The sequence below is a fragment of the Rutidosis leptorrhynchoides genome, chromosome 6, assembly GCF_046630445.1.
Source record: "Rutidosis leptorrhynchoides isolate AG116_Rl617_1_P2 chromosome 6, CSIRO_AGI_Rlap_v1, whole genome shotgun sequence".
In the NCBI taxonomy this organism is placed as follows: domain Eukaryota; kingdom Viridiplantae; phylum Streptophyta; class Magnoliopsida; order Asterales; family Asteraceae; genus Rutidosis; species Rutidosis leptorrhynchoides.
In genome coordinates, this window is record NC_092338.1 from 427,216,505 (window position 1) to 427,241,910 (window position 25,406).

At 33.7% G+C, this 25,406-nt stretch overlaps 1 protein-coding gene across 1 annotated transcript; it reads right to left on the bottom strand.

Annotated features, from left to right (window-relative positions):
• Positions 1–19,044: 19,044 nt before the first annotated feature.
• LOC139855767 (uncharacterized) lies at positions 19,045–24,332 on the bottom strand. The gene is made up of 3 exons (XM_071845012.1): positions 22,358–24,332; positions 20,418–20,575; positions 19,045–19,558 (listed from the first exon to the last, which is right to left on the bottom strand). The coding sequence occupies exon 1, from the start codon at positions 24,102–24,104 to the stop codon at positions 22,443–22,445; it is 1,662 nt and encodes a 553-aa protein (XP_071701113.1). The 5' UTR covers positions 24,105–24,332; the 3' UTR covers positions 19,045–19,558; positions 20,418–20,575; positions 22,358–22,442.
• Between the last annotated feature and the right edge of the window lie 1,074 nt (positions 24,333–25,406).

Genomic DNA, 25,406 nt, shown 5'->3' on the forward strand with positions numbered 1-25,406 from the left:
ATCTCGACCAACAGCTTCATCTGACCCGATAGACAGGCAACGTATTACATCCTATCTCTTCCACAATTTCCCTGAAGAGTGGAGATCCTTCGACTTCTGGGATATCTTCAAAAAATACGGTAACATTCATGAGGTATATATCCCCAAGAAGACGTTAAAAAGTGGCAAAAAATTTGGTTTTGTGCGTTTTCTTGACGTTCCCGAATATCATAAAGATTCTCTAGCAAGGAGACTGAGTCTTATAGTCGTTGGTGATCTCATGCTTAAAGTCTACAAAGCTCGCGACAAGGATGCTAATTCACACGACGGGCATCAAAAACCCACCAAGTCTAGCAAAGAATTCGTTGCCAATGCTGCCTCTTTTCTTACTACTGACGGAAGAAATTTCAAGGACGCTTTTCTCAACAAACCGGTCACCTACAACAATATTCACACGGTTAAGGTAAAATCTAACGATGAACTTATTAATATCCTTGGCCAGGCCGTTATTGCTAAAGTAAAAGACATTGAATACCTTGAATACTTTAGCGAAATTTGTGAAAGCAAAAACCTTAGCGATTTCACTATCAAGTACTTAGGTGGTCATGACTTAATGCTTATATTCGAGGAATCTGACCCGGCCCTTGACTTGATAAACAATTCGTCACACCCATTATGGAAATGGTTGGAAGACATCAACCTATGGGACCCAGAGATTTATAAATCATCATGTAGACTTGCTTATGTCAATATATTTGGGGTCCCTATAACTTGTTGGCTCGAAACCACTTTCAAAGATATCGCCTCTAACTTGGGCGAGGTAATTGAAACGATCAACTGCTCGATTATCAATGAAAACAACCAAGACCTCTCCCACGGCTCGGTTATCATCAAGACTAATAATTTCTCCCCAATAAATGGACAAACTTTAATTAACCCAGAGGACATTAATCAATGGATAGCTTATATCACCGAAGTCCAAAATTTCTCCATGTTTAATTTATACGGTGATATAGATAATTCATCCAATTGGGACGATGACATTCTTTCGGATGTTCAAATCTCAGACGGTGAATCCCATTTAGATTGTGATGATCTTGTCGAAGGAAATGATGTTTTAAACAATGGTACAAAACATCACTCTTCTGACCAACCTCATTTTGCCACCCCACCCGAAAACCATATTGATACTAACCCATCCAAACGCATGGACACAACACAACTACAATCCCCTAATGTATCGACATCTATCAATTGCTATGACACCCCAAACTTGAAATCTCAAACCCCTCCTATGCCCGACACCAACCCTTTAAATGAGGAGGTGTCTGATGGACCACCCCCTATCCCCAATTACACGATACATGAACAGTACTACCCTAGTCCAAGCCCATCACACCTAGATACAACCTCAAACTGTTCTCGGCCCACTCCTATATCCACTGACCCAACTGTATCAGTCCTGGGCAAAACAGACCTGGATTCCGGAACTAAAAACCGACCTGGGTTGGGTGAAACAGGCCCAATAGATTCTGACCTGAATGAAATGGATCCACACAGGCCTATTAAATTAAAAACCGATTCGGGTAACTACAATTCTGACCCAGCACATCAGTCCCCATTACCGTATAACATTGTTGATGTACCTACTGATCAAGTGCCACTAAATCCATTAAATATCGATAACCCTAAACCTACTAGTTCCCCACAACCGAATTCCCCTTTGAACTTCATGCCTGCCCCTAACAACTCGCAACCTACCAACTCAGACCCCTTCGATCTCAATGCTTTATTATACTCGGGCAACATCAAAACTAAAAAGAAAAGGCTTACCAACCCCGATAAAACCGCCCCAAACCATAAAATAACAACACAAACATTCAAAAGGGTTAGTAGGGAAGACATTCCCAAATCTATCCCCGACGTTCCCCTTAACCCAGACAAAAAAGGCCAAGATCCAACATGTTATATATCAAACACCTTGCGAGGAGTGGCCAAAAACTTAGAATTTCCCATTTGGCTAAACAAAACAAATCCGCATCTCTTGTTGGTGGAAACGTACCTAGTGGCTCAAAAGGATCTCATAATGATGTGGAACGATTTAAGTTAAATAATAAAGCAGACACTTCCACTAGTAACAGCATTGATTCGAATGAGTTCGGGAATTGTATCGGGATCCGTCGCAACATCCAATGACTCAATTCCTCGATTAATCGTCATCTGTAAGTTCTCTTTTTAATGTGTACGATATCTTTAAATATTTGGGGTATTGGGCAAACAGGTAAAATAAGTTGGCTTAAACGTATTTGTAATAAAGAAAAACCTACCGTTTTAGGACTTCAAGAAACCAAATGCGGTCAAACACGTGATCATTTCATAGAATCCTTCTAGGGAAACTCCGACTTTAAATTCGTCCAAAAGGATTCGATTGGTGCTTCCGGTGGTGATTTGGGATACCAACATCTTTTCTTTCAACCAAGCCATTGAGGGCGAATTCTTCCGTGCAATTTGTGGAACATGGGCGGGATATGATTCCGAAATTGCACTTATCAATGTATATGGCCCTCATTCATGCTCGAAAAAATGAAAGCTTTGGAACGAACTGTCTACCCTAATCAATTCCCTTAGCATCCCACACATCATTTTTGGTGACTTCAATGAAGTTAGAAATAAATCGGAACGTATGAACTCGGAATATAAACAACTATGGGCTGACAACTTCAATAATTTCATAAACAACTCGGGCTTAATTGATCTTCCACTAGGCGGTAAAAAGTTCACTAGGATTTGCGAAAAAATAATGAAATTTAGTAAACTAGATCGATTTCTCCTTTCCGATAGCATTTTTCAAATATGGCCGAACATTTCTTCAAAAACTCTTAATCGCGATCTCTCAGATCACTGTCCTATTATCCTAAGAAATAACCATCTCGACTCCGGTCCTAAACCTATACGTGTGTTTGATACATGGCTTGAACTTAAAGATGCAGACACCGTCATTAAAAGGGTTTGGTTGACACCGACCAGTGGTAATAGACCAGACTGCATATTTCGTAATAAACATAAGAATGTTAAAATGGACCTTAAAAAACTTAGCAACCAACTTGATAATATCGACTCATAAATCCGTGATCACTTAAATGAATGTAATAATTGGGAACACATCGCTGAAAACAAACCCCTTTCTAATTCCGAAAAACAACAATGGGTAGAGGCTAAAATGCAACACACCATTAAAGAAAAGAAGAAAACTAACATGCTTAAACAAAAGTCAAGAATAAAATGGGCACTCGAGGGCGACGAAAACTCTAAATACTTCCACAATTTTATTAAAAGAAGAACAAGTAAAAATAACATTCATGGTTAGTCAATTAACGGTACATGGTCCGAAGATCCTAACTTAATCAAACATGAAGCATTCACATACTTTAATAATATCTTTAAATCCAAAAATCTTCGAGACGAGTGTAGTTTTGATAACGAACCACATATCGAATGCATCTCGTCTTTAGACAACCTCCTCCTTGAAGATGAATTCCATGAAAGCGAGATTTGTGATGCCCTAAGTAGTTGTGACAGCTCCAAAGCACCTGGCCCAGACGGTTTCAATATGAAATTCTTTAAAAAGTATTGGGACTTGATCAAAGATGATCTCATCAAATCACTTAATTGGTTCTGGGTCAACTCGGAAATATCCAAAGGTTGTAACGCTTCATTCTTCACCTTAATCCCGAAAAAACCTAACCCCATCGGCCTAAATGAATTTTGCCCGATCTGCTTGATAGGTAGTTATTACAAAATCCTCACTAAAATTCTTTCCAACCGTCTTGCCAAAGTCATCCATAAAGTCATTGGCTCTGAACAAACCGCATTTCTTAAAGGCCGCAACATCCTCGACAGTGTCCTAATCGCAAATGAAATTATCGATGAATTAAAACGTAAAAAACGAAAAGGACTAATTTTCAAAGTCGACTTCGAAAAGGCTTTTGACTGCATCGAATGGGATTTCCTATTTAAAACCATGCAATTCATGGGCTTTGGATCAAAATGGATTAGCTTCATTCGAGCATGTCTTTCCTCTTCATCCATATCCGTATTGATCAATGGCTCACCTACCAAAGAATTTATCCCCAAAAGAGGAATTCGCCAAGGTGACCCCATATCGCCGTTCCTCTTCATCATCGTAGCCGAAGGCCTCAATATTCTTACCAAAAGAGCATTGACCAATGGCCAATTACAGGGCCTAAAAATCGGTCACGACAACCTCGTTGTAACTCATCTGCAATACGCGGATGACACAATATTTTTCGGAGAATGGAACAAAAGAAATGCAAAATGTATCTCCAAACTCTTAAAATGTTTCGAAAATATTTCTGGTCTTAAAGTCAATTTCCGTAAAAGCAAGCTCTACGGTATTGGTACATCCACCAGTGAAACTAATCTAATGGCCGGTTACTTAAACTGCACCGCAGGATCTACTCCGTTTACTTATCTCGGTCTCCCCATAGGCGTTCCCACATCCCACTCATCATCCTGGCAGCCGATCGTTGAGAAGTTCGACAAAAGACTCTCAGATTGGGCCGCCAAATCTATCTCCTTCGGTGGTCGTCTTACGATCATTAAATCCATACTCACTAGTATTCCATTATACTACTTCTCACTATTCCATGCACCAACCGCAATCCTCAAGGTACTAGAATCTAAAAGACGAAAAAAAAATTTGGGGGGGGGGGGGGGGGGGGGTTCTTCCAATGATAATAAAATTAACTGGATCAAATGGAATCAAATCATCTTGCCATATGAAAATGGTGGTTTAAACATAGGGTCCCTTTTTGCAAAGAACTTATCCCTACTGTGCAAGTGGTGGTGGAGATTTAAAAATGAAAATAACGCTTTATGGGTTAAAATCATCAAAAGCATTTATGGGCCGCGGGGGGGGGGGGGGGGGGGGGGGGGTTGGATACTAACGTTTTATGCAGGAACATTTCAGGTCGCACCATATGAAAAGAGATTATCAAAGCCGAAAAAATTGCTGACACCTTAGGCTCCTCCTTCACATCCTCAATCTTAAAGCGTATTGGCAACGGCACTACCATCAGTTTTTGGCACGATTCATGGATTGGTTCAGATAGCCTCAAATCCCACTTCTATAGACTTTATATGTTAGAATCCCACAAAGACGTAACGGTTGCTGAAAGAATCTCGACCATCAACTCCACATCGGTTGGAAATTGGAACTGGACCCGACCACCAAGTGGTCGAACTTTAGATGACCTTACGGAACTTAATAATTTAATCTCAACCGTTAGTCTCTCCGGCCGTCAAGACTCATGGAAATTCTCTCTCGACCCATCCAGCAATTACACAACTTCATCTATGACAAAGCTGTTCAAGTCATTAAAATATGGAATTCATTCAAAAAACTTATCACTCCCTCGCAACAAATTCGTCCCTCAAAAGTTATTCATATTCTCATGGAGAGCCATCCAACAAAAAATCCCGGTAAGATATGAACTTGACAAAAAAGGAATAGACCTACATACCATTTTATGCCCATTATGCGATCAACATATCGAAACCATTGAACATGTGTTGGTAAATTGCCAAAAAGCGAACTCAATTTGGTCTCATTTGTTAGCTTGGTGGAATCAAAATAACGTTCTACTATCCAACATCAACGATGTAATCATCCACGACCAAGGTTTCACGCATAACTCCATAGGATCTTCCTTATGGCAAGCTACTAAATGGATTACTTGTTACATCATTTGGAAACATAGGAACCTTAAAGTCTTCACAAATAGAACATGGAACCCCGTCATGATTATCTCCGAAATCCAATCACAAAGTTATAGCTGGATCTCAAGTCGATCAGAAAAAAAAATCCCAATTGCATGGCATCAATGGCTCATTAACCCCTCCTCTTATGTGTCCCAGTTTTCAAACCGCACGGGCATTGGTTAACAAGTTTATTGTGAAATTCGGGTAGTGATCGTAGTCTCTAATCGGCTTATGTGGGTAGATTAAAAGGGTAGGTTTTCGACAACTTTGTCGCCGCTTCGATCGGCACTGTTATCTTCTCCTCCCCTGCTTGTAACTACAAGTTCGTTCCTACTTAAGTTCGATTAGTCTATGATGCTCTCGAATACCTCCAATAGTTTTTAGTTTTTCCTTCTTCCGAATCATGATAAAGTGTATATCATTGTATAGCTATATGTAGGGACATGTAACGATATCACTCGGTTTATAATATTAATAATATTTGTTTTGCTTTTCAAAAAAAAAAAAAAAAAAAAGATAATAATCGAGTGGGTGGAAACTTAATGAGGTGAATTGATAACGCGTGAGTATAGAGGTGTGGTAGTGGGACACATTTAGACATAAGTATAGGCGGCACGTACGAGTCGATGTGTGATGCATATTCATTGTAGCTTTTATTGTTTTAGAATAGGGAAACATGCTTTTAATATTCAACAACAAAAACTATTACTCCGGTACTACTATTTATTTACTTTTTATATATATTATGATATTTCTAAAAAGGGATGATTCTCACACACTGTTTTTTGATCCTCACACACCCTTTTACCCTATTATTAGGGAGGAGTTCAAGTAAATTGGTGTGTGAGGATCAAAAAACAGTGTGTGAGAATCATCCCCCATTTCTAAAACATACTCCCTGTTATTTTTATTTTTTTATTCTGATGATATGAAATCTCATATACTCAACACATGTAAGACCACTCCTTATTGTTCATTACCCGTCATTACCCGTAATTAACCATAGACATGAGCTAGTTACCCGCTTTAGTTACCCGCATCCACCATCAATTTAACGGAAGTTTTAAGTTTAGTTATAGGAATTGTGGGTCTAGTGGCTTTTTATTGTTGGACTTGATGCTTTATTGCTTGTACGTTATATATTAAGAGGAGTATTGTTTTAGCCATTATAGGGAGTGTTTAATTATGAGTTAGTTATAGGATATTGGTGTTGATGTGGTGCTGATGTGGAAGGTTAAGAAGATGAATAGTTTAGTTACGATAGGGAGTGGCATAATATTTCACATGTTTTAGAAAATCAACCTCAATTTTGGTAATAGATGCCGGCTAACATTATTAATGACTACTGAGAGTAAGTATTACTCTAATTTTCAATAAAAATTATTGGGCCGAAGTTTTAATTCAAGTTTGGACTAAAATTGGGCTAAAATGCACAGAAGTTTTGCTTGTTTTATTTTTATAAAATTGTTGCTATTAAAAAAAAAAATGTAATTATCATACCTGCTAATTGCCAAAATGATGAACAGTAACCAAGGGTAAAAACATCATATCATATCATATACCACATGTCGTCATTACACACCGTCGAACCAGGGGTACGATCGTCATTTCGCTTTTAGGGCCACCTGTCGTCGTTATATACTGTGTGGCATTAGTGGGTGCTACGTGTTGCTTTTCCGTGTCTTCCTCCTCCACCGCTTATTTCTTTTTATCTGCTTGGGTTGTTTTTTTTTCCCCCTTTTTTGTTATTTCATTCGGCAGTTTGTACGCTTGGTGTTACCTTCTGTGTAAGCCTTCGATTTACTAAATTTTTTTTGCTCGGTTGTGTTCAATTTGTTATACTTTATGTCAGATGTTGATTTATTTGTTTTATTTTTAACAATTGTAGATTTTTCGTGATGTTGTTGTGTTTGTTTGATTTTTTAAACCGGTCTAGCATATTGGTGCGGCGACTTCAAGTTACCGGCTGTGGTGTGGCGTGACAACCTTTGTGTTGCAGTCATGGCATGGTCTGGCAGCTATATTGTTACCACACGTTCTCTTGATGAAATTTATGCATTCGGTTGTATGCCTTCGGTTAATTAATTTTTAGTTACTCGCTTTCATCGTTTTGTTTTGTTTTAATGTTTTGTGTTCGATTTGTTATACTTTCTTTCAGATGTTGATTTATTTGTTTTATTTCATCTATTTACTAAGGAAGATTTAACTTTATTTTTAAAGGGTTATTTTCTTTTTTCAAGTGGTTAAATTAAATTAAATAATAACAAAAAGATATTAACAATGAATAATAAAAATGTTATATCAGTGTCTCCAAAAAAACTGACCAAAGACACTGAACCATACATTCACTAAATCACTTTAAAAATTACACTCTTCTCTCTCATGTAGTTCGCCTTTAGAACGTCACCACTCCACGTGTTCTAACCGAAGATATTTCACCAAGCAAAAAAACCTGGAGATAATTCACAAAAAGATAGTGATGGTGGAACAAGGCTCGGCGTTAATTTTGTGGATGTTTTAGCAGAAAAAGACATTAATAGAGTTTATTTGTCTTTGTGTTCCAAGTTTTTTATGAAAGAAATAAGTGAAATGAAGAGAAATGAAGTGGCATCCTTCCAATTTGGAAGGAAGAAGTTGAAGGAAAATTCACTAAATTGTTTATCAACTTCCTTTCATTAGATTCCTAATAAAACTCCTTTTTTTTTTTTTTTTTAATCCGCTTTCATTCTTGTCTCCAAAATAAAACTTCCGATAAAAAAAGACTTGGTAAGGGTTTCGTTCCTTATCATGTAGTTATTAGACAGAAAGAATATGATTATGATTTTAGAATATGATTTTTGTAAGGAATTCATATGAGATGTGTTTTTTATGTAATTTTTTATTCTTTTTATTAAAGAAAAAAACTTTTATTATTAAAGGCTTTCAAAAGAAAACGCCTATCTAAACAAGGCACAAGCACCAAGCCGACATGGCTCGCAACTAGAAAATGTCTCAAAAAAAAAAAGAAAAAAAAAAACCCCCCGAATATCTATTCAAGAGCCTTGCCTACAAATAACCAAAAGGACTACAAGCCTAAAAAAAAGAACACAATCTATCGCAACAAGCAAACTAACAAACGACAATAAACAATATACAAAATAACCGTGAAACACCCTGTACAAAACAACAAAACCGAGAGTTCAACAAACTGGGTTATAGCAGAGTGATTATGATGTACTTGATCAAATAGGATTAAAACTCCGGAGGTCTCAGGTCCGAATCCGCTAAGCAACATAAACTCCCTCGTGGCCAGGGAGGTTCACCCTCGATGATTCAGGCTGCGAGCCGGCTATCAAAGTTAGATAGAAACTCGAGTAAATAAGTAAAAAAAGGTCTTGTTTAAGATGAAAGAGAACAAGAAAGATAAAATATAGTATAAAATATCCTCATATTTTAGGCACATGTCTAACATTCAACGGAGTTTTAACGATCGTTGAAAAAGACGGACTAACTGTATAATTAGTGAAAATTGCAGTAATCAACCATACAAGAAAAGTTAAGTAGATAACGTGCAATATGTAACAAGTCACATGGACCAACTATCTAATTTTCAATGACGAAAGAAAAAAATGAACGATGGAGTATATCCCATTTTCTATATGTAACCATAACAAAGGAGCACATTAGCACATGGTGTGTGGGTCTGGGTCGGATAACAACTGCTTGAGTTAGGCACAATTATTGATTTATTTCTAGACGTTCAGTGTCTTTTATTAAAGAAAAAAATAAAAATAAAAATATGGAGTACTAAGGTTAAGTTGTTATAATATCTTTACAGCCACATAAGTCATGTTATAATATCTTTACAGCCACATAAGTCAAGATATGACTGTACAATTTTATTGGATTCATATCTCTTTAACTGTTTAACTTTTGACGCATTATTAGGTTGAATAAAAGTTGTACAGTAACTTATGTACTATAAATATGCAATCAAGTGTGTTGTAACAGATGCACAATTCTGAATATATTTTTCATACACTACTCATACATATACTCTCCTTTTCGTTATGTTATTTAGTAGTTTATAGTCAAGAACCAGACTACAAAAGGTAGTTATAAACCTACTAAATTATAACACGTTATCAGCACGATTATCTCAACATTTATACTAAATATGGTTGGCTCTGCCACCTAACTAATATATGGTCGGTTATACCACCTAAATGATATATGGTCGACATTGTCGCCTAATTTACATTTATGTTATCTAACATTTATTTATGTATACTAACATTTACAGTTATGTTCACTAACATTTATATTTATGTTATTTAAGTTATATATGGTCGGTTATACCACCTGAATTATATTTTTTTTGTAATCTAACTCTTATTAACTTCACTAACATTTATATTTATGTTAATAAGACCTCATGATTGTACGCAACACGTCATTTGACAACATGGTACTTTATGTACGCAACACGTCATTTGACAACACGGTACCGTGGGTCGAGATTAATTCCGATCAATACGAATACGATGGGGTCTTTATATGTTATCTAACATTTATGATTACTTATGCAATTTATCATTATTTATTTCATGCATACTAATATTTATTCTTAAAATTTATTATTTATGTATAATTTTTTTTTTTTGGTTGATCGTTTATGGTGCCTGCTCCAGAAAGTAAGCTTCAAAGATAAATGGTAGGTAAGGGTTTGTTTGTTTTATGGATCCTGATTATTTTTACTCCATATAATTTGTTTACCAGTTAAAAAAATATGGGGAAAGCAACACGTGTGCCACTAACCCAACTACCCATTTTCAGTGAAGGAACATGTGGTCTAGTAACTTTAAATATCCACTTTCAAAACAACTAAAACATGATGAACCATAAAATATATTTTAGAACATAACAGATCAAAAGATTATGGCGTTAAATAAGATTAGTCATGTGTTACAAAACTTAAAGGTGAAAGTAAATGTGGCAAATGGGTGAGTTGAATAAAAAGTCTAAATTACTATTGTTTTGATATGTGAACAGGTTGAATAAAAAGTCTAAATTACTATTGTTTTGATATGTGAAAGTAAAATGTGGCAAATGGGTGACTTGGAACGTTTTTTTGTCAAAAACTTTAATTTTTTTTCTATTGATATCTTATACGCTAATTGTTCATATTAAAAAAACTGATAGGGTTGATAATGTAACTTTTTCATAAAAAAGGCAAATTTATGTTTACCGGCAGGGGCGAAAATACTAGGGGGCATGGAAAACACCTGCCCCAGTTTACTTGAAATTTTCAGGCTTAAAGAATTTGGATTTTTTTTTTTATTTTGCCCTTAGTAGATTTTATTTTTATTATCTTATCTTATATACAATCAAGTAAAAAAATAAAAAATAAAAACCTTGAAATTTTAGAAACAACATGGTAATTGATTTGTAGAGGGTTTACGTTTAAAGCAATTTTGAGAAATTAAAACAATGTACCTCGAAGTTTATACGGAGTAATTGTTTTGTGTGAAAAAAGGTAGCCTTGAAATTTTAGATGAAACACTCATAAAGGAGGAAGAAATAGTGAACTTTGGGAATGAGAATGGAAAAGGACTTGGATTAGGAATTGGAATTCTGGAAGAAAAAAAAAATTAAAACAATATGGTATTATGGTATAAGGGTAGTTTCATTTCCACTAATAATTGGGGTAAAATGTGAGGTGTCGGTGAATGGCAAGCAACGCGGGACCCGATCCATGAAGTGGGGGCATTGCATGTGATTATGGACAAGAAAATGTTTAAATGAGTTTTACAGAAAGGGGGAAAGTAAAGTAATTTTTTTTTTCTCAAAACGTGTCAAATGTTTTGTTAAAAACGTGACCGTTTGAAAAAGGAGGTTGAATAATAAAACTTAAAAAATAAATTATTTTTTAAGAGTGTGCATCAAAATGGCCCGTTTAATAATGGGAAGTTAAAAAGACAGTCAAATTGTTTCAACGAACAAGGGTTCAATTGGATGTTTGTTAAAAAAAAAAAAAAAAATCCAAATTTTCAGTTATTTGATTTTTTTTTTTTTTAAAAAAATTCGCGGGTACGGGTGATGGATCCAATGAATCCACATCCACGACTCGCGGGTGCCATCCCTAATTGTGACGAGTACAAATCAACTAAAAGTCTAAAAGATAAATGCTCCTATAGGGACCAAATGTTCACAATAATTGCTAAGCTAGATATGAAACAAATAGTTCATCAAGAAAAAAAAAAATATGCATCTAAAGCTTCTACTAAAAATTAATGTGCAATGTACAACATATAACTATACGGTCAAATTCATTTGAGCCTTCAGAGTCACACACACACACACACACACACACACACATATATATATATATATATATATATATATATATATATATATATATATATATATATATATATATATATATGATGAAAAGCGCAACGCATATGATAAGCGCATATGATAAAAAGCGCATATGATGAAAAGCGCAACGCATATGATAAGCGCATATGATAAAAAGCGAATATGATGAAAATCGCAGCGCATATGATTAAAAGCTCATATGATTAAAAGCACATATGGTGAAAAGGATATATGATGAAAAAAGCACATATGGTGATTAATAAAAAAAAACATATGGTGATTAATGGAAAGCACATATGGTGATTAATGAAAAGTATATTGTGAAAAAGAATCACAAATGTTTCTTGAAAGAATTCAAGGTAAGATATATGAACCAATTCATCCATCATGTGAACCATTTTGATATTTCATGGTTCTAATAGACGCATCTAGCGGATGGTCTCATATTTGTATGTTATCAAGTCATAATATGGCATTTGCAAAGTTTCTTGCACAAATTATTAAATTGAGAACACATTATTCTGATTACACCATTAAAAGAATGAGACTTGATAATGCTTGTGAGTTAACATCTCAAGCATTTAATGATCATTATATATCTACATGGATTGTTATTGAACATCCAGTTACTCATGTGCATACACAAAATTAGTTTAGCTGAATCAATAGATAAACGCTTGCAGCTAATAACTAGACAATTGATAATGAGTACAAAACTCTCAATATTTATATGTGGACATGTAAATTTACATGTTGCGATATTAATTCGCATTATACCATGTGGAAGTCATAAATATTTTCACTTACTACTTGATTTTGGCCAAGAGCCAAATTTTTTCCACCTTAGAACATTGGTTGTGCAGTGTATGTTCCAATTGTATCACCACAACACAATAATATGGTTCTTCAAAGAAAGATGGTAATATATTTTGGATATAAAACATCTTCAATCATAAGATATATTGAACCCATGATGGCTGATGTTTTTACAGCACGTTTTGCTGATTGTCATTTTAATGAAACATTGTTCCCTAAATTAGGGGGAGAAATAAAAAAAATGATGCTTCATGATGTGAACATCAATCAAGGTATATTGAACTCGCACAAAAGAATGTGAAACGAAAGTTCAAAAATAATGCATATGCAAGAACTTGCAAATTAATTACTTTACGCATTTACAGATATAAAAAGAGTGACTAAATCATATATATCAGCGATAAATGCTCCAGCTCGAACTGAAATTCCAAAAGCTGGCAATAATGTCACTATTGAGTCTTTGCCACGCATCAAACGTGGAAGATAAATTGGTTCCGAAGATAAAAATCCTCGAAAAAGAAAATCAGCTGATAATGAGGTAAAAGAAAGTGTTCAAGAAGAACCACAAATCAATACTCCTTCTGCAGAGGATATTGATAGATGTAAATACATAAATTGCAATAAATTATGCAATATTATGGAACTGAAATGAAATGAAAAATCTTGATGAGATATTTTCATATAATGTTACAATGACATCATGAATAAAGATGATGATCTGGAACCAAAATCTGTCATTGAATATCAAAATAGACGTGATTGAGCTCAACGGAAAGGAGCAATACGAGCTGAATTAGAATCGCTCAATAAAAGAAAAGTTTTTGGATCAATCGTTATCACTTTTAAAGATGTGAAACAATGGGATACAAATGAATTTTTATCCGAAAAGAAATGTGCAAATGAAGTTACAAGGCAAAACTAGACTTGTAACTCAAGATTTCCCACTAAGACCAGAAATGAATTATGAGAAAAACTTATCTTTATGTAATGGATACAATTACTTATTAGATACTTAATCAACCTGGTAGTTACTTAAATGCATCTCATGGATGTTGTTACTACTTATCTATATGGATCACTTGATAGTGATATATATGAATATACCTGAAGGGTTTAAGGTATCAGAAACATCTAATACAAAACCTAAAGAAATGTGTTCCATTGAATCACAAAGATTTTTATATGGTTTGATACAATAGTATAATGGATTAAGTGATTACTTGATAAGAAAAGTGTATACATATAAACTTATTTGCATATATGTTTTAATTATGAAAACAATGACCAGATATATATATCGTAGTTATTTATGTTAATGGTCTTAACATCATATGAACAAATAAAGAGATCTATGAAATCATTCAACTTCTATAGAATTAATTTGAAATGAAAGATCTTGAAAAAACCAAGTATTACCTTGGATTGCAAATTGAAAATATGCCTAATTGTTTACTTGTACATCAAACAACTTATATCGAAAAGATTTTAAAACATCTTCATATGTACAATACAAAACCATTAAGTACTCCTATGGTTATTAAATCACTCAATATTGACACTGATCTATTTCATCTCTGTAAAATCATGAAGATCTTCTTGGATCGGAAGTTCCATATCTTAGTGCAATTGGAGTTCTTATGTATCTTACAAATTGTACAAAAACTTGACATTTCTTTTGCAGTTAATTTGTTGGCAAAGGTTTAGCTCAACTACTACTAAAAGACACTGGAATAGGATCAAACACATATTTTGATACCTTTGAGGAACTACTGATTTATAATTATTTTATTCTAACGATTCAAAACAAGATTTGTTTGGTTATACAGATGCAGGTTATTTATCTGATCCACATAAAGCCAAATCTTAAACTGGATATGTATTCCTAAATGGGGGTATTACAGTTTCATGGCGTTCTCAAAACAAACACTTGTTGCAACATCATCAAATCATGCCGAAGTAATTGCATTACATGAAGCTACTCGAGAATGTGTTTGGTTGAGAACAATGATACAACTCATTATTGATTCTTGTGGACTATAATGTTATAAAAGTCCAACAACTATCTATGAAGATAATGCAGCCTGCATAACACAGATGAAGAAAGGGTATATCAAAAGTGATCGAACAAAACATATACCTCCTAGACTCTTCTCATATACTCAAGGTCTCATTAAAGACAACCAAGTCAAGTTGAGATATGTTCAATCCAGCAACAACTCTGCTGATCTTTTTACCCAAGCACTCCCGACTGCAATTTTCAGAACACATGTTCGTAATATTGGCATGAGGCATGTTCAAAAGATGTAAAAGCTCAACGATGTCTACTTGAGGGGGAGTAAACTCTATGCTGCACTCTTTTTCCCTTAGCTAAAGTTTTTTTTTCCCACTGGGTTTTCTTTAGCAAGGTTTTTAACGAGGCAGTACTAAATGCTCTCAAATAAAATTGTCATCCAAGGGGGAGTGTTATAATATCTTTACAGCCACATAAGTCATGTTATAATATCTTTACAGCCACATAAGTCAAGATATGGCTGCACAATTTTATTGGATTCATATCTCTTTAACTGTTTAACTTTTGACGCATTATTAGGTTGAATAAAAGTTGTACAGTAACTTATGTACTATAAATATGCAATCAAGTGTGTTGTAACAGATGCACAATTCTGAATATATTTTTCATACACTACTCATACATATACTCTCCTTTTCGTTATGTTATTTAGTAGTTTATAGTCAAGAACCAGACTACAAAAGGTAGTTATAAACCTACTAAATTATAACATAAGTGATTTATTAGAGCAAACAAATAATTGGAAGGCAAACAGGAGAAAAGGACTTCAATTTATACCAATAATTTATTTACTATTAATTTATTGACATTTATGTTATGTGCAACTGTTTCGAGTCTTATGAAACTATTAGAAATAAACTTTTAGTAGAAGTCTTCTAAACAAATGAAATTCAGCTAAAACAAATGTCCAATTAAATTCCGAACAAATTATTCTATTTTACATATTTTCACAACATTTACCAGAAATTGTCCGTCGCGCGAGCTGAATCTTATGATGCAGAGTTTGATATATCGTGTGTATAGTAGTTCAGGCCTTGATATTGTATGTCTTATGCGTCAGGGTTTTCGTCCTTTAGTTTATGTAAAAGCGTGTGAGATGTGACTTCTTTTGGGTTTAAGGTTGCTTCCTATTGCATCATAAAAGTAATAAGTTCACGTCATCTAGCAAATTGCAATTTACGTTCTAAAAGCAAATTTGGTTTGTGTTGCGCGTGGACACGGATTATGTTGTTGCAATTGTTTGTTTCATTTGGCTATTTCCATTGTATTTTTGTGTTCGGTTAACATTGTTCAATGCAAGTATAATATGGTTCAGTTAGATCGTTCATATGTAACCAAGTCAATATGCACTTTAGGACGTTTGATCTATTACGATTTAAACTACGTTATTTGCCGAAGGTTAATGATAATAAATAAATAAATTATTTTATGATGACGGAAGTGGTGTTTGGTACGGTATATATTTTGAGTGTGTGGATGTCACACATGAGGCAAATAAATGTTATCACGGGTACCGGAAATTCATGCCACCCGTGGAAAATATAATGTATACGTTCAGTCCAACCGTTTTTGTCTTTTCTCTTTTTTGTGAGGCCTAATTTTTGATATATTTCGTATTACTACGCAACAAAAATATGATTAATATTTTTTCTTCATAAAATTACAAAATTAATCAACGTGGCTTTAAAAGTGATTTAGGATCATCTTTGAAACTCTAAGGTGGACAAAAATGTAATCAAGGGTTAGTGAAAGTGTGAAACCATTTTGACCCAACTAAATCAAAGTCGTGTTATTAAGTTTTGTTCCAAACTCACCCTCACCCAACTCGAACAACTCGAGTCTGTACTTGGTTTAAACTTTAGAAAGTGTCACTACTCACTAGGCCGGTCTTGATTTTTTCTTTACCCCGGGCAAGCTGAACAAAAATTATTCTTGTATTTTATATACCTAATCTTTTTCAGCAATGTTCTAGTTTTTAGGTATTAGGCTAATTTCGTTGACTTCACGAGTGTTGTGTAATCTATCTATCTATAGTTAATATTAAATCTCTAATCTTATGATATCATAAAAAAAACAATTATCCTGTATAAAAATAAATCAAAAGAAAAAAGAAAAAATTAGAAGATATCTAGATGATGTCATCTATACTTTCTATTAAAATTATAAAATGATGATATCATAAATAAACATTTTTCAAGCTTTAAAAAAATTCAAAAAAATTTAAAAAATTCTTAGAGCATCATAATGATGTCACAAATAACAATAATCTTAATTATATACACTTAATTAATAACAATTAAAGGTAAAATGATAATAATGAAAAATAAATGCAAAAGATATATGATAACTTAATCAATTATTCTGTTTCTAAATTTAAAAAAATTTATCCTGCATATTATTTAATCAAAATTTCAAAACAATATCACCTACCTTAATATTAATGGTTTAGCTTTCGTTCTTTCAAAATATTTGATTATTTCGGATCATGTTACAGACAAAATATTTGTGGTACGCTTTCGTTGCCGTTATTTACTATATGCATTTTATAATCTTCAATAATTTGATTATCAATTTTCTTAGTCGAAATCTGTGGTTCTACGGGTCATTAAACTAAATGACTTTAGCATTTACATTCACTTAATACTTAAAACATATCATCAAACTATTTTGTTTAAACAAACCCGTGATTTCACAGGTCATTTCACTAGTAAATACTAATTAAAATAAATTAATAAAAAAGAGTAATTATTTATCTTCTACTTTTTAGTAAATTATTTTTTCCTTTTCATAATAACAACTAAATAATTATTCCGTATTATTTTATAACGAACGTGATTTTCTTCTGCATCATATCTTATTCTTTTCTTTTCTTTAATCATAACAACTAAATAATTTGCATAAGTCAGAGTGTGGCTGATATTGTGTGATATATTTGTGTGGGAATAGCAAATCTCTTATAACATACTTAAAATAAAATTTCTTAAACACAACAAAATATCATTCATTAGTCAACTTTTTAAACACAAAATATTCGATCACTTTTTAAAATAGTTAAATATCCTATCATAAATATTATTAAAAATATAAATACTCAATTTTGGAGAAAAATTTATAATTATTATATTATCATTATTCAACTATGGATTTTTTACGGAATTAATTACGTTACATATGTATACAAAATACGCGTCTCAATAAAATGTTGTAATGTAGACTTTTATGACAAGGAATATAGCAATTGTGATGAAAATTGAAAGAAAGTCGTGGGAGAATAAATGTAGTTCATTTATTCTGACTAAGTTAAGTATATCAATACGTTTGTAAACACAATGACAAGTTTCTTAGGCGGAATCTGTGGTTCCACGAGTCATTAAACTAAATGACTTTAACATTTACGTTCACTTAATACCTAAAACATATTATTAAACTATTTCATCAAAACAAACTCGTGGTTTCACGAATCATTCCACTAGTACTATTGAACTACAAGCCTTTACATATTGCCATATTGGTTATTAGAAAAACGCTAATATTAGACTATCCTTGTATTTTTAATTATAAAGATCATTAAAAGATTACTACTAATATTTACTATATAATTTACTAATACACTATCTTTTTAATGGTTATTGTGTAATTGTGTATAGTTACTTATAAAAAGATCACAAAAACATAAAAGAAATTCGAACCGGAGAAACAAAGAAACAATTTTAGGGACCAACTATTTGAAAACAACTAAAACCATCTCATCCATAACTTATAACCTAGATTGGAAAACTAATTTTCTTTAATATTCTAAACTCAAAAAGGCACACAAAAATACAAAATTAAAAATAATACTCCGTAATAATAATAACTTGTCTAATGTAGATGGTATGGTTGTGGTCTTTCATACTAAACCCTGCAATTTTTTCATTTATAAATACAAATTTACAGTTTTACACACTATAAACATCATCAAAGTATATAAAAATAACATGGATTAATAAACGGGTTGCCTTCGATTATTTGATGCCCCGGGATGTCGCCCTTGACACCCGGTGGCAGGGCCGGCTGTGTGTCGCTACCTACTTGACATGTTTGTTGTTATTTTCATCACAAACACGCTTATGTTCCGACATATTATCCACTCGTGGATAGAGTAGAAAGTAAAAATGAATGAATATCAGACTTGTTTTGCCTACAGGCATCTGAGGTAATCTATATCTAAAACAAGTGTCAAGTGTTCTTATAAGACTAACTAGGAATCAGTTTCAAAATTGAGTTTGTCGTATTGCATATCACTATATACATTTATCTAATCCAATTTGATACTCCGTACGCTTCACATACCTATGCTAGGTATTCTCTCAAAAATATGGTCTGAAAATTCTAAAACTTAATAACTCTATTATGAGAAACTGGAACTGAGAAAATAATTCATCAACCTGATTGTTTCTTTGCTCAAACGGATTGGAGACTTGGTGAACTGGTGTTGTTTATGCCATACCCACATCTAGATCATTTTGTCAGTCTAACATGTTGAAACTCCAGATTAAAATCATATATCATCTGCAATTACAGAATTTCAGAAAATTTAGCACACAAACTCCAATTATACAATATATTATATTATACATTATATATTTATATTATATTTATACAATATACTAAGGACAACAGTGAATGCTGCCCCCTAATTGCCCCATTTACTGTTCACAATTTTCCTTTTTTACTGTTCACGATTTCTCCCGGAGATTTTTTTAAAATTTTTTTTAATTAACATAGCAGCGAAGCGCGTGACCATCTTTCTTGTTAAAATCATATACCAAATTATTGAAGTCTCAGGTAATACTAAAAAAAAGTAAACCAAATATTCGTTATAAATAAGGAAACAAGACTTTGAACTTTTGCTTAATCTATACAAGTCCCTAAACTTCATGTTCCAAGCATAGGTCACTTAAAATATTATATTTTATAATTTAAAGTCCTTGGAGTTTATACTATACAACTTAAATCCATTTTTACATGATTAAATCCTACAAATGTTTAAGATATAGTGAAAAGGTCCTTTTCTAAATAACAAGTCCCTAAATTTACAAGGGGCCTTCTCCTTAAGTTTAAGAAGCGCAGTGAGCTAAGTGCATAATCAGCAAGAAGTGCAAAAGAATTTTTAGACAATTGCAAAAACACCATCAAACTTATTATTTGATGACGTGATGTGATATTGTAGCACGATTGGGGATCCTCTTTTTGTAGTTATCTAACAAACTTATTCTTTCAACATGCCATATCTACGGGATCTTTAGTTGGCCCACATATTTACGCAATGCTCACAAGAACCAAAGGTAAAATCAAACGGGTGAAATGCACACAATAATAACATATTTTAGGTGAATTTGAGTTTTAGCCAATCTACCTACATACATACCTTGATTTTCTACCGTTTTAGGCAATTTGATTCAGGTATTTTGCAAAAGATATCCCCATAAATGCATATCTGAGTAGCTTACAGCATCCAGTATCTCTAGGGTGAAATCAAACGGGACTCGGGTTATCAGGCACGCGGAAACAATTATCAGACACAACCTGTTAAAAAAAATATTCAAGGGTTGTAATTGACAAGTTCAGTAACTGAATTCCCAATATTTCATATAATGATAGAACAAGCATTGAATACAAATAATACGCCCAAAACTAAGGAAAATAATTAGAGTGGCAAATCCAGGTGTAAATAGATTTAAAAATTAAGTGAACAAAAATCGGCACTGCATTTAATGGAAAGTAAAATACAATGCAAGAGTACAAGCATGTGCATATGATAAAAAACCAGTAATTTGAAAGCATTAGGCATATCACTCTGCCGTAGCAAAAGATCACCTATTATTTTAATTAGGCCCAAAACAATTCATTACTCCCCAAACCCGCTTAATTTGCCACCGTTAGTTGACACAAATGGCATTGAAATCACTGTCTTAAGAGAGTAACCAAACAGATATGCTATACAGATCAGACAAAATAGATTAAGATACTCAAAAAGGTTCAATCCAAGTAAAGGAACAACAGATCAGATAAGATTCAACAAGTTAAATGGACGGAAGATAAGCAGATCAAACAAATTATACAAATCCAGAAACCTCCTAGAACAGGTTGCTACATAAAACTGGATGAAACCAGTAAAATGACAGAATATAGTATGAACACAATGTATATGGATTTATACAAGTACACCTCTTCATACACACATCAGATAATGACAGCATACGTGCTTCAATAAAATACCACTTAAACACATCAAACTGTTTTACTCAGAAATGAACACAATGTAAATGTATCTTCTGATGCTCAGTATAAAAAAGTGAAAAACTACACAATTCTGTCTCATTGACAGTCAATTGTAGACCATTACATTCGTTTTGTTAGATGTCATATCCCCAGTATGAAGTACATGACTATATATTTAGCATATAATCATTTCACATACCCTGCACCAAAATCCCCACTTATTATATTGTACATCATATCCATAATCCCTATATATTTTACTATGTACTGATCATGCATAGCAAGTATTTTCAAGATTTCAGATAGATAAGACCGAGCACTCTACATATCAATGAGATAATGACTGAAATCAAGGGCGGATCTAATTGTTTGTTAATGGTAGCACGGGCAACCACTGAAATAGATGCAGTTAAATTTTTTAGAGGGTTTTAACTAGTGATACCATTGGATAGTGTAAATTTTTTTTGAGTGACACCACTGGATAGTGTAAAAAAAAATTTTAACTAGTGACACCCGTGACTACAATTCTTAGATCCGCTACTGACTGAAATGAGAAAATATAATATGTCAACATAATGACTAAACAACTCAATGCCTTTAAAATCATTCATCGTTCTGATTTATAAGTATATTTTTTTTTAACGGCAAGCTTTGCATCCGTGTATCATTTATTTCAACGACACTCATCTTTTGCACACACATACGCGTTCGGGAGGAAACCCGAATCGCATTACACGAACCCGATCCTTTAACCATCCCGAGGGGCAGGCGGACCGAGTTTGAGTCCTGAATGAATCCGGGAAAAAAAAAAACCCTGGGGTCTATCTGGATATCCATATTTCATGCAGATTAATTAATAGGATGAATAGAGCGAGGCTCGAATTCATGACCTAACCTCCAGCCCCAACACACAAGGTGAAGGGGATGCCGTTGAAGCGATGCTTCAAAATTTTATAAGCATGACAATCACTTTTAAGCATCAAAATTTAGAAGCTAAATTAGAAATTTACAACAAGGTAGTAAATATAAACATATACGTAGTATATAACAAACGAATAACGAATCATGTATACTACATGTGCACACCTGATAATGCCGACCATTGAGCACTTTTGCATGTACCGATAACCTCAAGGATTGCTAGGTCCACGTACTAAAAAAGTCACGCCATTTATACAGCCACAGGGATTGCTATGTTTTTACTACACGAAGCATCTGTTTGCGGGACCCATACACCCAATGAAGCTTTCTTTATTTCAAATGCTTCGTTAGGCATACCGGCCTTTCGAAGTCGTGATACCAATGAATTTACAGTAACGGAATCTGGGGCACAACCGTCTTTTACCATTTTGTTGAAAAGACTTATGGCTTCATTCATTCGCCCTTTATTACAGTGCCCAATAATTAAAATGGTAAACGTCATCTTATCAAGTTTGCATCTTTTCTCCTCCATTTCCTTAACAATCATATTAGCCTCGTCTATGTTTCCTGCTTTGCAAAAACCGTCAATTACAGGGTTGTAAATAAATGCTTTAGGAATAATATCGCCTCTCTTATTCAATTGTCTTAATAGGTCCCGTGCTTCACTTAATCTACTTTGTTTACACAACGAATGGATGAGAACGCTAAACGTATATACGTTAGGATACACATTTCTTGTATTCATGTCATCCCAAATCTTTAAGCCCTTGTGCAAATTCCCTATCCGACAATGGCCATCAATGATCGATGTGAAAGTGTAAACGTCAGGAGTGCATTCAAAATTCAGCATTTTCTCATACATATTTTGAACAGAAACCATATTGCCAATCTTGCCAAAACCATCAATGATAGCATTAAACGTACGAATGTTAGGTCTAATTCCAAGATCAATCATCTTATAAAATAAGCCTATCGCGTCTTCCATTTTACCTAGTTTGCAGTACCCTGTTATAACTGAAGTAAAAGTTACAACGTCGGGTGAAAATCCATCTACCATACAAATTTCTTTTAATAATTCATGTGCTTTATCGACTTTTCCAACGCGACAAAATCCATTCAAAAGGGTATTATAGGTAACTGAATCAGGCGAACAACCGAACTTACTCATTTGGGTAAAAAATCTGAACGCCTTGTCAACCTGATTAACCCTGCACAGACCACATATGACTATGTTAAAACCACACGTATCAGCAATGTAGCACTGCGATCTTAACGTAACGTTTTCAAACAAAGAAACCGCTTCATCCACCTGATTACTCTTCACCAACAAACTCAAAAGCCTGTTGATAACAACACAACTAATCATGCCATCATTACTCAAATGATTAATTATCAACTCTTTGCCAACATCAAACTTACCAGCATTCACAAATGTTGTGATCACAAACCCTAAAAGCGAACTATCTGGCCACAACCCATCAACTCTCATTAAATCAATTACCTTTTTAGCTAAATCAAGAACACCTAACTGACAACAAGACCTCAAAACAAAACTATACGTCTCAACTGAATGAACAACACTCAACACACTCCTACTATACTCTAAAAACCCGTAAGCCGATTTCGGGTCATTCCAATTACAACCCATATGCTCAATAACACTATAAGCAATCGAACTATCCAAATTCTTCCGAAGATAATCCGAAACACTAACTTCTTTCACTGAGGATTTTCGTCGAACACTTACCGTGCATACAACTTTAACAAACCAAATAGACATGGCACCACTAATTCCACTTTGCGAATTCGAAATCGAATTGTATCTTAACACCTTTTGTAGGTTACAAATACTAAAATAAGAAATTGGTAAAAGTTGTGTTCTTCGGAAATGAATTGGTAACCTCAATGGCATTGTTCCTAACCCTAATCTGCTAACGGGACATTAAAGAGATTGCAAAAAATAAATAAATTTGTAATTTCTGAATATAGATTCAGCGATTCAGTCCCCATCAAAAGTGAAATTATACAATCGGGTTAGTATGATTTGTGTATGTAGGTGTAGTAATAATAATGAAAAGTATCATTGTGGCGGTGAAAGAATACATCACCGATGAAAAACCCTCATCGGAAACGAAATCGTGTGTATTTAATTGCAGGTCGGCCGAGCTCAGGTGAAGTTGTACGGGGAATCTAGGTTCGGGAGCAGAAGACTGAGATTATTGGGCTTACAAATAGCCCAAATATAGTGCTAAAATTGGGCTTATGATATTACAGGTTTTGTCACCATAATCGATAATATTGTACGTACTTGATTTTCAAGGACTAAAAAGTATTTAAACAAAAATTACGGAGTATGCGCTTCGCTGCTAAGAAATATTTGTTATTGTTTGAATGTGTATTCATTATACACAGAGGCGTAGCTACATATATGTATATGGGGTTATATGACCCCATTGAAATTTTAATTACCCCATTCATATATAAGACCAGCATGCTGTATAGGGATGACAATGGCCACCCGATCCAACGGATATCCCCCGATCTACCCGCTTTCTCATGGATATGGATGAAGTTAAATGGATATGGATACGGATATGGATAAACCTAAATGGATATAGATACGGACATGGATGAAAAGTTTCATCCATGAATATATCCATTAACACCCGAAATACATATACAAATACATAAATATAGATATATGCTTACATATTTACTATTACGAGTTCATTTACCGTTAAATTTATATTTTTCTTTCAACCATATAATGGAATAACTATAATATATTATAATAAAACACGTATATCTAACAAAACAGACTTAGAAATTTCATTTTAATTTTTCATATTCTATGTTTCATAGTAAATTTAACAAATTTTGTTATATTTTCGACAAAGATTACACATATTTTATGGATAGATTTTAACTATGTAATGTTATGTTATTTTTGCTATACTACGTTTTTATTTTAATCACATATTAGAAAATATTATAATATTTTTTAATATCCACTGGATATCCATTAACCTGCTTAATCCACTATATATGGATATGGATGGATGACCTGAAACTAAATGGATATGGATATGAATGAACAAAAACTAAATGGATATGGATATGGATACGGCATCACCCGATCCATATCCGGTCCATTGACATCCCTAAATTGATGTGTCTACAAAGTAAAATGGTTAGTGACTGTGACCCCATTAAA

Bases quoted from the DNA above. Each gene is read 5' to 3' on its own strand.
- LOC139855767 (XM_071845012.1), bottom strand. From the start codon at position 24,104: ATGCCATTGAGGTTACCAATTCATTTCCGAAGAACACAACTTTTACCA.